At 56.2% G+C, this 17,837-nt stretch overlaps 1 protein-coding gene across 1 annotated transcript; it reads right to left on the bottom strand.

Annotated features, from left to right (window-relative positions):
* Window positions 1-9,049: 9,049 nt before the first annotated feature.
* LOC311429291 (maestro heat-like repeat-containing protein family member 7) lies at window positions 9,050-17,418 on the bottom strand (the record flags this gene model as incomplete). Its single annotated transcript, XM_084540382.1, has 18 exons — window positions 16,950-17,418; window positions 16,267-16,358; window positions 15,930-16,040; window positions 15,572-15,657; window positions 15,008-15,119; window positions 14,676-14,762; window positions 14,406-14,510; window positions 14,117-14,297; window positions 13,464-13,555; window positions 12,835-12,975; window positions 12,489-12,643; window positions 12,239-12,377; window positions 11,473-11,660; window positions 11,247-11,384; window positions 10,369-10,483; window positions 10,098-10,238; window positions 9,393-9,569; window positions 9,050-9,100 (listed from the first exon to the last, which is right to left on the bottom strand). Exons 1-18 carry the CDS (start codon window positions 17,104-17,106, stop codon window positions 9,050-9,052), a joined length of 2,268 nt encoding a protein of 755 aa, XP_084396508.1. The 5' UTR covers window positions 17,107-17,418.
* Between the last annotated feature and the right edge of the window lie 419 nt (window positions 17,419-17,837).

The raw sequence follows: 17,837 nt of genomic DNA on the forward strand, positions 1-17,837 counted from the left end.
GGGAATGGGGGTTATGGTCAGTCTACAGCACTTCTTCTCTGCCGCTCCTTCTCGGTCACTCTCGTCCCCTGTGCTGTGGGGTCCCACCCACGGGATGCAGTCCTTGATGAACTGATCCGGCGTGGGCTTCCCACAGGCAGCAGCTCTTTCAGAACTGCTCCAGATATGGGTCCGTACCACGGGGTCCATCCCTCAGGAGAAAACTGCTCCAACCTGGCTCCCCTACAGGCAGCAGCTCCTGCTGGGTCACCTGCTCCTGCGTGGGCTCCTCTCCACGGGCTACAGGTCCGGCCTGGAATCTGCTCCGGCAGGGGTCTTCCACAGGCGGCAGCCTCCGTCGGTGCAGGGCCACCTGCTCCACCGTGGTCTCCTCCACGGGCTGCAGCGTGGAACCCTGCTCCACCGTGGTACTCCATGGGCTGCAGGGGGACATCCTGCTTCACCATGCTCCTCACCACAGGCCGCAGGGGACTTCTGCTCCGGCGCCTGGAGCACCTCTCCCCCTCCCTCTACACTGACCTTGGCACGTGCAAGGCTGTTCTCTCACTCCCTTGACTCTCCCGGCTGCTGTGTGGCGCAGCGTTTTTTCCCTGTCTTAAATATGCTCTCACAGAGGCGCAAAACAACATCACTTATTGGCTCGGATCTGGAAAACAATGGGGCCCTTCCCAAACATGGGGCAGCTTCTAGATCTTTCTCACAGAAACCACCCCTATGGCTCCCTGCTACCAAAACCTTGCCACGTAAACCCACTACATCTGCCAGCTCATTTCCTTTTTCCAATTCTGAGTTTGCTTTTTGGTGTGCTCTGATGTGCACGATTGCCACTTTCTCAGGGAGTTGAAGTGCTTCCAACAACTTCAAGATTACTTTTGCATGCTTGATATTTTTGCCATGTAAATTCAGTAATCCCCTCTCCTTCCAGATCACTCAATACGCATGTACAACCCCAAAGGCATATTTTGAGTCTGTATAGATGTTTTTGATTTTGTCTTGGGCCAATTCCAAGGCTCGGGTCAGATCAATTATTTCCACCTTTTGTGCAGGGGTGTTCGCAGGTAAAGGCCCGGATTCTACTGCCTCTTTACAAGTGGTAGCTGCATAACCATTGTGTCGTTTGCCACTTACGACTTAGCTGCTCCCATAAGTGAACCAGTTTTCTGTGTCTTCCATAGGATTGTCTTTCAGATCTGGACGGCACGAATATACTGCTTTGATGGTTTCCAGACAGTTGTGATGCACTGGGTCCCTTGTGTTCCCACTGAGAAAAGAAGCTGGATTGACAATGTTGGTGACTACAATTTCCACATCATCCTGTTCCACCACTGTAGCCTGATATTTCAAAACTCTTTGTGGGGAGAGCTAATGTCCACCTTCTGCTTCCAGTACTGCAGATACCGTATGGGATGCTAACACGGTTATTTTCTGGCCCAAGGTAAATTTTTCGGCCTCCTGGATGTTTAGTACTATGGCCGCAACCGCTCACAAACATCCAGACCATCCCTTTGCAGTTGTGTCCAATCGTTTGGAGAAATAAGCAACTGCCCTACGGTATGGGCCCAGGTCTTGTGCTAATATTCCCAGGGCAATCCCCTGCTTCTCGTGGGAAAAAAGGTAAAATGGCGTACTCACATCTGGGAGTCCCAAAGTTGGAGCTGACGTCAGGGCCTTCTTCAGTAGCTTGAAAGCTTGTATTGCTTCCTTGTTCCATTGAAGGCATTTCTGTTCAGTAGTCGTGAGTGCATACAGGGGTTTAACAAGCAGTCCGTAATTCTAAATCCATAGATGGCACCACCCGCTCATACCCAAAAAGGTCCATAGTTCCTTCACTGTTTGTGGTCTTGGAGTTTGGAATATTGCCTCTTTTCGAGCCTGTCTCAAGGTCCTTTCCCCAGCACTGATTTCATATCCCAAATAGGTTACCTGTTCTTGTACTACTCGGGCCTTTTTCTTAGATACCCTGTACCCTTGGAGTCCGAGAAAGTCTGGCAGATTCACCGCCCAAGTCAGGCAGGTGTTCCTTGTTCTAGTAGCAGTCAGAATATCATCAACATATTGCAGCAATTTCCCTTCTCCTGGTGGGGCCTCCCAGGATTCAAGATCTTTCGCTAACCGATTTCCAACTATTGTGGGGCTATTCTTGAAGCCTTGGAGTAACACCGTCCAGGTGAGTTGGGTCCTACGCCCACTCTTGGGGTTTTCCCATTCAAATGCAAATCTTTTCTGGCTGGCTTCATGGAGAGGGAGGCAAAAGAAGGCATCCTTTAAGTCAAAAACTGTAAACCAGGCTAGTTCTGGTGTTAATACAGTTATTTATTGCCCGTAGATCCTGGACCACCCTATATGACTCATCCGGCTTGTGGACAGGTAATATAGGGGTATTAAAATTGGATTCACATTCCCTCAACAATCCTACTTACACTTTTATTATTGGTCGAATTCCTTCCCTATCTTCCTGCTTTAGAGCGTACTGCTCGATCCTCACTGGCTGCTTTCCCTCCTTGAGCCGAATCTCAACACGTGGGGCATTTTTAGCTCTCCCAGGTTCATCAGTAGCCCATACGCCTGGGTATACCTGGTTTACGACTTCTTCATTAACTTGTCCTTCCATTGGCAGGTTGACTAGGGCTAAACTCATTACCCGTATATATTGTTGATCCTTTACCTCCAGAGTAATCTCCCCTTTTTCAAATTTTATTACTGCTCCTAATTGCTCTAATAAATCTCTACCTAAGAGTGCCCTTGGGGAGTTAGGCATATATAAAAATCTGTGTATGCCCCATTGTTTCCCTAACTTGTACTTCAAAGGTTGACAAAAATAAGCCTTTTCAGGTCGATCGGTTGCACCTTTTACCCTAACATAATCATTCCCTAAAGCCATTAATGCTTGATTTAGAACTGAATATGTTGCCCCCATACCAATAAGAAAGTTCACTTCCGTTTCTCCCCTATCTTCATTATAACCAGTGGAGGATCCGTTAGGGTAGATTCCCCAGGTCCCCGTTATTTCTGCCAAAATCAGGGGCTGATTACCCTAGGAAAAGGCTAGTCAGTTTGTTCTCTGAATCCGAGAGATCTGGGTCCGAATATTTTTCATTTATTTTTTTTTCCATTACATTTCAAAGTTGGTCCAAAAATTCCATAGGGGTTTCTTTTGGACCTTGTTGGAAGCATATTCTCAATTCCCAATTCAAACAGATTCGAGTATTAACTTAACTTCATAATTTTCGGGATGATTAGGGTCGCAGTGGGGTCGGTCAGGGGAATGCAATTGTCAACAGTTCCCTGAGCGGTCCCATTGGCAATCTGAGCTTGCACATGAACTCAGGTTGTTTTAAGAGTTAACTGCTTTTCTGTTTCCATAACAACTCTCTCTGGGACCCATCATGATCCCTTTGCCCCAGAGGGCTAACACCTGTGATTTTGAGATCTCAGCCTGGGGCTGAGACAGAGCTTCTAAAATTCCTACATCCTCTTTCCCTGCTCATTCAACTTTAAACACCTTTAACACCTTCAACAACCCTTTTATCACTTCCTTTATCTTTCTCCAGCCTGTACTTTTCTAATGCCAACACCAAAGGCTCAGTCAAGGGCCAATTAACTCCGCTCCTTTTCTCTCTAAGATGCTGAAACAACATATCTGTATACTACATTTCATCTTATTTTCCTTCTCTCCTCAAAGGACTTTATTGACTGTAATAAAGGACATATTGACCGTAATACGGTGTTATGATTAATAGTTCCATCGTGGGGCCACTCCTCTCCATCCTCTAGTTTATAAAGTGGCCACCACTGATTACAATATTTGATAACAGTTCTTTTACTCTCTGTCCCCCCTCTTCCCATTATATCCCTCCAATGTGTTAGTATACATTCTAGGGGGCTTTTCCGCGGGATTTCTTTGCTTTGACCTTTTCCCATTCTAATCTATAGCAGTTAATATTGCACCATTTTCCTAGGAGCTCTTTACTAGTCAATCCCAATCCCTCCAAAATCCACAATATATAGAGATACACAAGTAAAATCAGACCACTGTAAATTAACTGCCTGTAGACAATTACACTGAGGACATTTAAACCCGACGAGCAGATAATATGCCTGGGCAAATTTCGTTCCCTTAGGCATACACCTCAATGGCAGTTCTTATATTATATTTACATATTCACATATTAACATATGTTTAAAAGAACACCTTAACAAAAATGCCCGGGCCTTTACATATACAACAACATACAGTTATTATTCCAATTAGAATTATTCCCCAGCAGCTGCAAACATTATGCCAGTTACCATTAAAGCTCGCCTACCCTCCTCCCGTCTCTTCTATGATCTTCAGGATGTTCCTTGTGGTTCCTAGAACCAGGGTATGGCAGCTTCTACTCAAAACCCCTTTTGGCCGCTCTATCGGCCACCTCCGTTTGGCCACTCTACCGGCCACCTCCCAGGACGCCTTCAGGGTTCGTGTTGCACGCTAGACATCTCTATGTGGCTTATCGACCTCCCCGGCCAATTGGCTTACCTTAATTAAGGTGTACCGTTTGCCCGCAACCACAGGAACTTCCTGTATCCCTGCAGTGAGTGGCTGGGAGAGGAGCTCCTCTGAGAGAGAAAAAGGGGCTCGGGGCGCGCCTAGGAGGTCTGCTCCACAGTCGATCCTGCAGCCGAACAGAGTCCTCCTGCCTGGCTCGCCAAACTCATGCGCAGAAAAGACTCCACAACCATAGGGTTGCGATCCTGGGGTGTCATGGCATACCGCTACTTGTGTTTGGGGAGCTGGTCAGAGCACCCACCTCCATTTCTGTTTATGGTGGCTGAGTTTGTTCAAGTAATCCCTGACTTGATACCTGTCCCCTGCTGGTGGTTCTGCGGAGTCCTGCCTTTAGGCACAAAGACCCAGGACCAGCCCTTCAGAAACCCACACTGGCTACTTCTGATCCCTCCGTTTTCTCGCATGTCAGCTGCAGCGCCTTCCCTGGCCCAGGCTCAGTGCTCATCACAGCAATGGCTGACATCCCAGCAGAAGCCAGCCCGCTCTCTTTGGGCGCTACCTCAATGCATGACTTTGCTCACTTTGGCCCCTCCAGCTCTCTCCCCACTCCCGGTGCAAGGACGGAGTGAGAGAGCAGCTGTGTGGTGCTCAGCTGCCCACTGGGCAGCCAGCATGGGGCACGAAGGATTTGAGATAACAGCATCACTGGCGATCACCTGATTTTCACCTACGTAGAAGCAAGCAGCTCCAACGCAGCCGTGTACCTACTGCTCCATGGGATGCTACTATGCAGTCTAACCCCTCATGGTTCTGAACTACCCCTGCTGATAAGGATGTGACCTCCTGTAGCGCTGAGGTGATAGAATCTGCCGGAACATTAGTAATTTGCTCCACTGTAGCGGACGTTTAGTAAAGCATGTTGTGTTAAAGGATAAGGAAGTTTGGCAGGACCTAAACCCCCTTGCGTTCCAACTTGTCCTCAGATATCAGAGGGGCTGGGGGTGGCTGGGTTTGGATTCTGAGCGATGCCCTGTTTGGAACTATAAATCCAGTTGTATTCAATAGACTAAATGATCGTGATCATGGATGCACATATCGTGTAATACACTTTCAGTCTAGTAAATGACTGGTGTAGTTTATTGGAGCAACACGAGCACAGGTTCTTTTGGATTGCCGCTGATGAAGACTCTGTCTGCAAAGCACGTGCAAATACCAAGAATATGACTAACACAACCAGCTACATATACGTTAACTTGTGGAACAACTCTATAGAGAATGTTAGGTTTCCCAGGGAAGCACTCGCTGTAACTGAGGGTTCAGACCTCACCCTGTAGGCATCCCTGTAGGGGGGAAGAGAGGTTCAGCACGGCAGCCTTCGGCTGATGCCAGGAGTCAGCGACGTCCTCCCTACTTGTCTGTGGTGGTGTCTTCCCCAACATTTTCCTCTCTTGAGCCCTTTTTTTACTATGTTCCTGCTTTTAGGTAGTGAGCGACTCAAGTCATATGCGCCTTTGTTGTGACTGGTATACATTTTCCTGGCTTTTGTTTTTGCTCAGGGAAATTCAGAGCGTGTGCTCAGTGAGAGGTAGTTGCACCTTGGAGGCGGGTAGCCTTGGGGATGGAGGTGTATTTTGGCACTGTAGTGAGATTATAATGAGCAAAGTTCATCCAGAGGACATGAGTAGGTTGTCAGTTAGTCTCAGGGCTGGCCATGTAATCTATCAGTTCCGTACCATCAGGCTCACTCTAAAATCGCGCTGTTCCTAGCAAAATGGCCCGACGCCCAGGAAGGCAAAGGCGGTGGGTTGCTCTAACACGCTGTGGCCAGGGAAGCAAAAGCTTTCCTTCCTCTTGGTTTCACAGCCTAGCAGAGCAGCTTGGTGCCGTGGAGTTTTCTAACCATTCAGTTTTCACACAAAAAAATGACACGTTCAAGCAGTGAAGAAAGAGGGCTGTTTCTTTGGGGAAAGTCCAGCAGAGAGGTTACTCGGCGGGGCCCGAGGGCTGGAGCTGGGCTCAGCACTGAGCACAGCTGCAGCAGCATAGCCAGCCAGCTCTCGGGACACGGGGCCTCCTCTCCCACACCCTCCGGAGCCGGTAACGTAGTGCTTGCAGGCTGAATGTGGAGGAAGTTCTCAGGACCAGGATGGTTTCAGTCACCAGGGAGGAGACCGAAGGGCTGCTGTAGCCCTCCATGCTTCTCAGGGCTGACATGGAAAGGAACAGAGGGCAGCTCAGAGCCTGCATCACTGGGAAGCACGCCCAGGAACCCCTCCTGCCAAGCCCACCCCACCTCCTCAGCTGGGGCAGGGGTCGCAGCTCACTGCCCAGGGTCTTTTCTCCTCCCAGACAGTTCGTGCTGATACCCCACTGCCCTCACTCACCCTCGATGATGTTCTCTAGCTTCTCCTTGCGCCCATCCACCAAGTGCTGCCCGGCAAGCCCTAGGTACACACGGCCCATCACAGATCCCGCTGGCCAGCTCGCCCCAGACACAGTCCCCCCCTCAACATCCCTGCCGGCTTGGCCATGTGTGCCCAAGTGTGACACCACCCAAGGAGGCTGCGAGGCACTCGCTAAGCTTCCCACCAGCAACCACTGCATGGGCAGGGGGTGGCCGAGGGCAGCAGGGAGCCCCCACAGGCACTCCAGGCCCACTCTGAGCTGGCAGTGCTCTGCAGCCACGTGGCTGATTCAGCAGCAGCTGGGGCTGCGGCCAAGCTGCTGTGGGGCACAGAGGGCCCATGGGGTTGTGACTCACCAATGAACCTGATGGCCGCCTCTTGCAGGGGCTCCTGGGGGCTCCACAGGTATGGCAGGCTCTGGCACAGGTAGTCATCCACTCTGCTGCTGTGCCCCACCAGCTGGAAGAGAATAGTACATGTGGATGGGGCTGGTGCAGCCTTGCCCCTTGGCCAGGCCAGCCCTGTACGTGGGACTGGCTTCCCCTGCTGGGATAGCCTGATGCAGTGGCTAGAGGCAAGGGTAGCCACCCTGCACCCTGGGCCAGGGCTGGCAGGCCTTGTCTGGGCCAGGTTTTGGGAGCCCTCGGGCAGTTGTCCTTACCAGGCACTTGCCAATCCTCTGTGGCTGCGCTGTCTTCAGCAGGTTCCTGAGCTGCTTCCACTTCAGGAGCTTGGCAGCACCAAGGAGGGCTTCCCGAGAGGCCTGCAGAGCAGCAGAGAGTGGGAGATGAAACCACTGCGCATTGGACAGGCCCTGGTTGTCCTGCACCTTGGCGAGGCTTGGGGGCTTTTCTGGCCCTTGCTGGGGAGGTGCAGCAGCTGGGGAAGGCATCTGCCAGAGGGTTCAGTGCTCGGGCAGAGGTGTGGGGCAACCACCAGCTCTGGCACTTCATGCTGCTGGGGCTGCAGGACAGAAGTCCCCCAGAGCTGCTCATCTGCAGCCAAGGCCAGCAGGCAGGTGAAGCGCTGCAGTCACTGAGGCACCAGGGCAGGAGGCAGCCAGGGACGCCACGCACGGGGACCCCAGCAGGCTGTTCCCTAGGGCCTGGGCTCCAGAGCCCGCCACCGCGGACACAGGGCCAGACCCCTGCCCTGGCTGCGGCTCCCTTCCCAGGCTGGCAGCCATGCTGGCTCCTGCAACCCCTGGCAGGGGCTGCACCCTTCTGCGTGGCCCAGGGCAGCCTGCAGGCCAGGGTTTCTGCAGTGAGCACGCTGGCGGCTCCAGGGTGCTCATGCCCAAGAGAGCAAAGGAGCATTCAGCCTAGGCATCTGGCGGGTCCCTGTGCATAACATGGGGTCGACAACTGTTGGGCACCTCACCACTGGCCTCAGACACCTGCAGGCACAGCTGGCATGCCCGTGAAAACTCTAGTGCCTAGGTATCTGTGGCTACGCAGCACTGCTGAGCACAGCTGGGAGCAGGCAGGGCAGGTCTGGAAAATGTCCGTGCCCACCTTCTTGGCCCATGACAGCTCTGGGGCTGCAGGAAGCCTCCCAGTGGGCTTTTCTGTGGAGGGCTGCATGCGGGGCTGGATGTGGGGCAGGGAGAGGCCCCTCCACTCTGGCCCTCTGTGCAGGCGGAGGTGTAGTAGGGGCAAAATGGCTGTGGTGGGCCTGGTGCAGGCACAGAGGGGCTCTGCACCTTTCTTTTGGATTCGGGAGCTTTGGCCCTGAGGTGAGGCACATTCAGAGGGAGCCTTGCTAACAGCCCATGCCCCTAATGCTCAGGCCCTCCTGAGGGGTGTTGCCCCCTCAAGTGAATGCTCAGCTTAGTGTCCCCACCTCAGCCACACGCTGGTCCTGGTCATGCAGGTGGAAGAAGAGGGGGAGGATGGTGCTCTGCACTTGCTTCTTCATCTCCATCTTATGGGTGCCCTCTGCAACCTCCATGGCATCCTTGCAGAGAAGGATGGAGAGCTCTCTCATGCAGCTGCACTCCTGGTGAGACAGAACAAGGGAGGACCTCAGTCCAGGCTCTTCCGAGCTCACAGTGAGCAAGGGGTCGGTGTGGCAGACAGGGAGACACACGCTCCTGGCTCTTACTCTGCAGTGAGCTGTGGCAGGTAGGCCAAGTGTGTGGGCAGTGCAAAATGGCTCAAGACACAGGAAGGGCAAGGCAGTGGGTTGCAGATGGTCCACCCTGGGGCTGGCAAGGGGACACATGGCAAGGGGAGAAGCGGCCATGGGCAGCAAGGGGCCGAGGAGAAGTTGCCATTGTGGAGCACACATCTGCAGGGCTCTGCACAGGGAGGGGCTGCCCCAGCAGGAGAGCCCAAGAAGCACCAAGCAAAACGTTTCCAGCACGTGCCCAGGGATCGTGGTGGGCGAAGAATTCGCAGGCCAGTGAGACACGCGGAGAGGGACGCACCACCCCCAGGCCACATTCACGTGCCCCGTGGCCACGCTAGCCAAACCTCCTGCTTGCCCACCAGACTTACGTTTTCAAAGAGGGGCAGGAGCCTGTCAGGCAGCTGCAGAGCGATGGGGCCAGCCACTTGCCCATCTGCTAGGCGCAGAGTGTTGCGGAGGACAGTCACGGCCTTCATACTGATGTCGCTGTTGGCATCCTGCAGTTGCTGCACGACCTCTGGCAGCAGGTCTTGCAGAGTTACTGCCTACATGAAACACAGCAGTTCTGTTTCAGAAACACCGAAGACCATCCTGGCAGAAGCCCTTTGCTTACAGCAGGCACAGCCCAGAGCAGAGGTCTGTCTCCAGGAGCGTGCTGAGGCCCCTTCAGACAGAAGGCTGCTGCCTTGGGTTGCAGAAGTAGCCACTTGTGTCAGCCTGGCCCCGTGCGGGGCCTCATCTTCCCAACCTCAGCAGGATGACTGCTCTGGGTAGAGTGCTCCTGCAGCTGAGGCAGCCCTGCGCTGGCTGGCCTGGGGCCTGGCATTGACCTCTTTCTGGCACAGCAGGAGGTGCCTTTGAGCGGACACTGGTGCCGCTCTCCTCGTGCTGCACAGTCCAGGCAGGGGCTGCCCAGAAGCGCTCAGGGGCTGATGAAGAAGGCAGTGAGAGCAGTGGAGCCACTACCGCCCCTCCCGATTCTTGGCAAAGTCCAAGCAAGCCTCTGCGGGCAACAGCACCTGCAGCCCAGCCCCAGGCGGATGCCGCCACTTGGCCCAGATGCCCCCACTCACCATCTTGGGTCTCGTAGACAGCGTGACGAGGCTTGTAACCGCCATCCCACGCAGCACCGAGGACTGACTGTGCAGGTGTGAATGAAGAATGTCTGGGATGCAGGCATTGACAAGCTGCTCAAAGTCTACGCAGTCCAGCAACTGAAAGACACCCAGCAGCCCAGTGAGAGCCTGGCCCAGCCGGCAGGACTCCTGGCAGCACGCTGAATCTGCCAGAGAGCCCAGAGTTTCAAGGCACCTTGGAGAGGCACCGCTTGCTGCTAGGCCCTACCTCCATGAAGACAGCCATGGCGGTGATCTCCTTGTGCTTCTGTCTCTGGCGGAGACATATGACTGCCTCTTCAAACGCCGAGGCACCGAAGAGCGGTGCTTTGCTTCGCAGAGCCCTGGCCAGGGGAAGAACGCATTGGTAGTACCAAGCTGGGCAAACAAACCTCCTTGGGACTGTGCTTTCAGCGCTAGCTGTTATCCCATGGGCCAGACCAGGGCAAGGCTTGCATTTCTGCACTCTGCTTCAGCAGCTGGTGCCATCCACTTGAGGAGAGGCCGCCCGCCCTTCACCACATACCTTGCCTTTGCAAACATGGAGGGTGACGAGCACAGATGTGCTCGATTCACTGAGGGATGCCCTGCCTACACACAAGTTGTGGCCTTCCAACAGATGCCATTTCCTGACCACTTTGGATCCCCAGGCCACTGAGCCTTCCCGCACTCTCTGGCCACCCTTCCGGCTGCTCTGCCACACAGCTCCAGTGCAGGCTGTGGCATTGCCTGCAGAGCCAGCCCCAGCACTCTCCTGCACCACTGGTCCCCGAGGAAGGAGTGCATTGGAAGGTGACAGGTCCTGCGAGTCCTCCTCTTGCACTGGGCAAGAGCAGCCCTTCACCAAGGAGCTCTCAGAGGCAGCAGCATGGAAATCATAGAATGAATCGTAGAATGGCTCAGGTTGGAAGGGACCTTAAAGATCAAAGAGGCTACTTCCCCTGCCGGTCTCTCCTGAGATCCCTCAGTCACCAGCACTGAGGGTCAACGCTGTCCCTCGGACCCCTGGGGACACCTCACCAGCCACGAGGAAGGGGATCACGTGGGGCCCTCCACCTCTGGGGGAAGAGTGCCAGGGGAGACAAGGACAACTGATGAGGCAATCACCTAGTCAGCACAGCAACACCTGTGTGGAAGGTCTCATGTCTTAAAAGCGTGTCCCAGCCACCCTGCGTCTGGATGTCTTCAACCAAAGTGGCACCCCCCACGTGTTGGAAAAGAGCTCTCATGGTCATCACCGCAGTCCTGCATGCAGAGCACAATGCGCGTCACATGTGGCGCCCCAGCGCTGGCTCCGGCCTGGGGCACAGACCTGGCAGAGGGGATGGAGCACCTGAGAAAGATGCCTGGAGGCCACATGCACTCCCCCATCTGACTGCTGCTCCTGCTGAAGTCCTGCAGTGTGCACTCATGGATGAAGGAGATCTGGAAGAGCACGGCAATGTAGAGCTTGTGGAAAAGTGAGTGCGCAATGTTTTTGCTGGAGGGCAGCTGGAAGATCTTGTTCATGGCACTGGTTACCTGCAGAAAACAGTCAGGTGCAGCTCTCAGTGCACAGGTGTCCCTGCAGCACTGCCAGAGCTTGCGGGTTGGGGGGTGAGGGAGGTGGGGGTGGGGCGTCGCTCTGAGCTGATGGAGGCACCGGGCCAGAGCCCGCTGCCTGGCTGCCTGGCCTGGGGCCCAGCCCCAGCGGCTCCCTGGGTTCGTCTCTGCTTTGTGGCATGGGCAAGCCAGCTTTTCGTGTCCAGAGCAAAGGGCCCAGCAGGCCCCGGGGGTCTTGCCAGCTGTCCTCAGCTCCCTGGGCCAAACCTTGCAGCCTGCTTGGGCCAGGCAGCTGCCCTGCCCGGGGCTGCCCAGCAAGGCAGGAGCAGGCGGGGAGGGAGGAGGACAGAGAGCGGCAGGGCAGGGGTGGGCTGCGTGCCTGTGCGCAGTGGGGCCCCAGCAGTGCATGTGGCCCTGCTGGGCTCTGGCTCCCAGCCCCCCTGACTGGGGAGCCCCAGGGAAGGCTGGCGTTTGGGGACAGAGGAAGAGGGGAGGAGGGGATGGGGAGGGGAGTGCAGCCCCACTGGGGGTGAGCGAGGCCTGGTCCAGGAACTCACAGCCCAGGAACGGACACAGTTGTGGTGTGGGCCAAAGCCATCGTGCCCAGGCCCTATGTATTGCATCAGCAGCTTTCTCAGCACGTCCTCTGCAACGCAGGGCTCGGAGACCATCGTCTGCCACATGGCCGTGGCAACCCTGCAGAGACAAAGCATGCTGTCGATGGGGCCACCCCAGCCACTGCCCCTTGGCCTGTGCCGGCCCTGAGGGTCCTGAGCTGTGCCAGAGGTGGGTGGGTGGGCCCTGTACCTATCGCACCACGGGAAGACCTCCAGCAGGCCCTGGACCGCGTGCTCAGGGTGCAAGGAGGTGATCTGGAAAAGGGTCCTCTTCAGGATGTCCAGGAGTGATTCCTTGCTGACCGACGCCAGGTGGTCATGGATGATCTGCATGACCCGTGGCACCTGGAGGAGAGATGAGGGAGAATGGAGCGGAGCACAGCCATGGCCCCAGCTGCCACCAGCAAATGCTTCCCTCCTGTGGCTCTTTGCCAGCCCGAATGGCTGTCGGGGACTCCCAAGCCGTGGACCCGGGCCAGGGAGAACGGCCCCCGAGAGGGCAACAGCACAGGGCAATCTGTCTGCAAACTGCTAACCTCCTCCATCTGTGAGTCTGTGATCATATCCAACACGCGGGCAACCACCTTTGTGTCAGAGACCCTGGGGTGTGTCATGCCCTCCAAGATGGTGAGGATGAAGTCCGTCCTCTCAACAGGGAAGAGGAAGCTGCCAAATACCTGCGAGAGGGAAGACATGTCACACAGCCTGCCTTGGTGGCGGGCTGCAGCTGAGCAGCGAGGGCAGCTCTGGAGAGAGAGCCAGGGCAGTGCTGGCACTGTGCCCCCAGCACAGGCAGGAGCAAGAGCTGGCGTGGGCTTGCAAGGGCCGGCCTGGGCTGGGATGACTGTAGCCTCAGTGGCTGCGGAGAGGGAACTGCCCCGCAGGGTGAAGGCAGGTGGTGGAGGTCAGGGTCAGGGCACACTTGGCGGTGTGTAGGCAGCCAGGCCTTGTGGGTGGCCAGGACAGCTGGACCTGCAGTGCTGATGCTGGCCACTGACATTAGCCTTTGGCTGCTCCCTGCTGAGATATGGTGGGACCCTGCAGCCGGCTTGCTGGGAGGCTGTGACGGACCCTGCCTCCTGCCCGCAGTTCTTGGGGCACTGGTTCATCCAGGTCTCCTGTCAACCTCACAGCCAAGAATCCCAGGAAGGGAGGGGCTCATTACCGTCGGTTCGCTAGCAGCGTCCTTGGGCAGGAAGGTGCTTGGGCATTCCCGCTCCAGAAAGAGATACGGATAGGTAGGTGTCATCAGGTGGCCTGGGCAGCAAGGCAAACAGAGAGTGGGTGAGTGGTAGGAATGATGCAGAAGCTGCTGCTTGGAGAAGACAGCTGAGAACACCAAGCAGAGCTCTGATTGTGGCAGGGCGCTGTGTCTGTCAAAGAGGGGCACTCTGTGTTGGGTGGAGGGTAGGGGGTGGGGACAGGAGACATGCCAGGGAGGAAATGGGTCTTCTGTTGCAAGGGGGAGGAGGGCAAACCGCCTCGCAGTCTGCAGAAAGGCCAGAGAGTTTGGTCCGGCTTTCTGCTCTGAAGCAGGAGAGAAGCCCCACGATGCTGCTACTGCTACAGGCTCTCCAGTCCACTGGTTCTCAGGAGTGCCACTAAGCCACTGCCCCAGGGGACATCCTGCTGCTCCAATAGGGGCTGGGGGAGCCCCCTAGGGTTGGTGCAGCACAGCTGCTCCCCTGCTCCACCCTTGGAGGAATGTGCTGCTCTTTCCTCTAGCTGGGGAGGGCGGACAAAGCGGCGTATCACCATGCCTGGTCTTGACTGGGCCCTCGTGTCTGGAAGGTGCTAGCCCACCCCAGCCTCTCTTACTCTGTCGCACCATCACGATCCTGTGGATGGCGTGAAGAGCCTCTGCAGACCCACAGCTGATGTTCTCGTCCTCCTCGGCACAGCACAGGGTGAGGCACCCCATCAGCTGCCCCAGGAGTGGCACAGGCTTCGTCTGGAAGGTGCGAACGCTGACCGTGCCCACTCTGTTTGTGAACGAGTCCTGGGGTTGAGAGGATGGACAGTGGCAGCTTGGCTGAGCTAGTGCACTTGAGACAGCAGGAAGGGGTGAGGGAGTGCTTAGAGGTTGCCTGAACCACCAGCTCCTTACCTGCATCAGAGAAGTGGGGATCAGGGCCTCGCTCAGACTGGCAATCCTCCCCACGGCATACCGACGCTTTGCCACTTTCTCGGATCTTGTGAGGGGCAGCAGGGCCTGAGAAGAGAAAAGCTGCTGGTTTGCCTTGGGATGCAGTGGCAGCTCCCGTAGCGGCAGCTCTGCCAAGCGCCGGGCAGGGTTTACACAGCGTGCCCAGGCTTCTCCTGAACAAGAGAAGAGCCTGGAAAGGGGGTATAGCCCGTCGCGGCCTTGGGGACAGACCCGCAAGATGATCTCCAGCGTAGCGGCAGTGTAGTCCGATGAAGTACACACCAGCACTTCCAGCACGCTGTCCAGAGATTTCAGAATCTGTAAGGAAGACAGAGCGGGTGGTGCTTTTTTGTTGGTCCTTCCTCATGGGAAGCTGGCTTGAATGCCTGCTGCCTGAGGCAGGCCTCAGCTGCCCAGTGGTGCCAGCAACCTGCCCAGTGGTGTCTCAGGATCTCCGTTGTCTTTCTGTTTCTCCCGTGGTCTTTCAGCAGCCAAAGCTAACTAGGAAAAAGTGCGCAGGAACTGACTGGCAGCAGGCTCTCTGTAGCTCACTCGCTGCTTACCTCAGCATAAAGTGAAGCATCCAACTTGCCCCTCTCCGTCTCTGAAGCAAGAGAGCCAATGGCGTTGATGCAGGGGCCGAGGTGCTGTGACAGCAGTGCTAGGTTCTCTTTGCTGCAAGGAGAGGAGAGAAGGTGCCCATTGGAGGCTGGCACTAGGAGCAGTGCCCAGATGCCCTGGGAAGGTGACCGTAGATGTCAGGGCCTGGGGTCACCAGGTGGGACCCGTACTGGGTGGGCAAGGCTTGTGTGGAGGCATCTTCTCCCTCTCCCGTGCTGCTGAGCCAGGGATAGAGGGCAGTCATGGCATGCAGTGCACAAAGCCCTTTCCAGCTCCTGCCTCTCTCCCTTCAGGGAAAAAAGCTGGGAAGGGAGACAATGGAGAGCCCCTGCCGGCACTGCCGGCTGGCTCTGCTGGCATGGCACCCTCTGCCCTCCTATCTGGTGCAGGGGAGAGCTGAGGCCCTAAGACAGAGCACCAAAGTCCTGCCCGGGTGGGGGAAGCCCGCTGCTGTCAGGCCCATGCTGTGGAGAGGCCCTGGCCAAGCCAGGGTATGGGGCAGGTACCTCCTTTCAGTGATGGCATACGCAGCTTGCCAGCCCAGGAGCATCACAGTGCGCAGGTGGTCGAAGGGAGACTTAGGCAGTTGCATCTGGAGAGAGACAACATGGTCAGGATGGGACACGGGAAGCTGCCAGGGGCTGGCACTGATCTGCAGGGCAGGCAGAGCGTTGCTGGCACTATACCAGCATTGGCGTCAAGACCCGGGGGGTTAAGGGGGGCACAGGCCAGGCTGCTCTGTGCCCACAGAGGCCCGTCCCACCCTCCCCTGTGTGCAGAAACCCCTGTGCTGTTCTGACTGCTGGGCTGGTGCCCGGACAGCTCACCCTTCCCCCCTCCCCGCCCCACTGGGTATCCCCTCACCTTCTTCTCCACTCCCAGGTCGTCGCTGGGCAGGTACATGTATGTCCTCTCCATCCTGGTGCTGCAGATGGTGCGGATCGAGGCCAGAAACTTCAGCTTCCAGTCCTCTTCCTGACAGTCAGGGAGCAGAGAGACAAATAGGGAGGGTGAGAGGGCGGCGACATGGCCAGCAGGGCCACTGCACCACAGGGGTGCAGTGATGGCACAAGGGGCCAGGAGGGCAGCAGCTCAGCACAGCCAGCAGCCCTCCAAAAGCCTGTGTGTGGGCAGCAAACACGGCAGCCCCCAGCTGGGAGAAGCAGGCTGAGCCTCACGCACTGACAAAGTCTGCAGTTACCATTTTGGTGCCAGTGAGAACAGCCCAGAAGTAGTCACAGGCTTCCACGTCCTTGGGCTCCGGAGACATGACGGAGGCAGCAGAAGCATCATCTGATTAAAAAAGAATGGACAGAGCTGTAGGCGGGGCAGGAGGCAGAGGGAAGAGCCATGCCCTCTCTTGAGCCCTGTGCCCACCGCCCTGCCGACTGCAAGCCCTGGGTCGGAGCACTGATGCCCCCTTTCCTCAAGGTTGCCGCTGGCAGCAGAGCAGGAAAGGTCCCTGTCCTGCAGCACTCCTGCCGGGTGAGCAGCCTTCTGCTGCCTGTCCCCACAGCAAGAGCTGGGTCCCCTCCACTCTCTCCCGCTGGGAGCCTCCCCTGCTGCCAGGGGAGGCTGTGCTGGGGCTGGCTCCTGGCTCACAGCTGCCCTGCCCTTCAGGAACCGGCATGCCCCCCGCCGGCTGTACCCCTCTGCTGATGTTCCAGGGAAACGGGCTCCTGCTGCAGAACAGGGTGCACTCGCTGACTTTGGTCCCGTCCAGCCCGCTGGGGACCCTCGCTCGCTTGGCTTCCTCAGTTGTGGCAGTGGCATGGCAGTGCCATGCTGTGGCACCCGTCCCTGGTGGAGCCCCGACTCCAGCCTGCTGGTGAGCCTGGAGCCTGGGGCCAGGCTGGACGGGCCCAGCAGTGCCTGCGTACTTACCCCTCTGAAGCACATGGGTCTCCCACGTAGAATATGCAGCAGATCTGCTATCCTTCTCAGCATTCAGGATCTCGGGGACAAGTAATAGCAGCCCCGCCAGGGCAAAATCGTCAGTGCCCCTTTGGCAAGGAGCCGCACGACTCGTGCACTGTCCCATTGTAATCCTCGTGGACACTGTGGGGCTGCCCTGCTGGTGCTGGGTAGTTGTAGCTGTCCCAGGGGTGAGTCAAAAAGGGCTCTGCTGTGATGTCACCCAGGACAAAAGGGGGACGCTGTCTCCAGGGCGGAGGGCGTGAGGCCCAGGCACCTGACTCCTCTCAGATGCCACAAGGCCGCTGTGAGATGGGGAAGATACTAAAACTTATCCAAATTAGTATTTAGCTACATATATGGTAAAATATCCTAATTATAAGGATGTAGATGAGAACCTTATGAGCAGCAGATGTAAAAAGGAAGATATCGCTCAAGGCCAACGGGTGAGGGAAGGACGAACAACTTGTTGGCAGGAAAGAAAGCAAAGATAAACAAAAAACTTCTACATGCTGTCCAGCAGCAGGTCCAGGTCCAGAAAGGTAAAGAGAGTTTAACCTGCTCTTCCTCACTGCCTTCAACCTGAAAGACCTCTGCCCACGACCACCAGGCTACGCTGCGCAGGTGCAACCGGGAGGAGCTAAGGGCGGGGAGTATGGAAATGAGTACTTGGAAGAGGTCTGCCTTTTGGGGAAATCAATGAATATGTATGAGAGCTCGTGTAATATGTAACAGTATTCGTGTATAAAATTGTGAGAGACGAGCGGGCAGGTGTGCACTTTTTCAGGGAAGCCATTCCCAGTGCGCCTGGTGCACCGCAATAAAGTGTACCTACTTTACAACCCTATGGTTGTGGAG

Source organism: Aythya ferina (assembly GCF_964211825.1).
Source record: "Aythya ferina genome assembly, contig: HAP1_SCAFFOLD_546, whole genome shotgun sequence".
Lineage (NCBI taxonomy): Eukaryota > Metazoa > Chordata > Aves > Anseriformes > Anatidae > Aythya > Aythya ferina.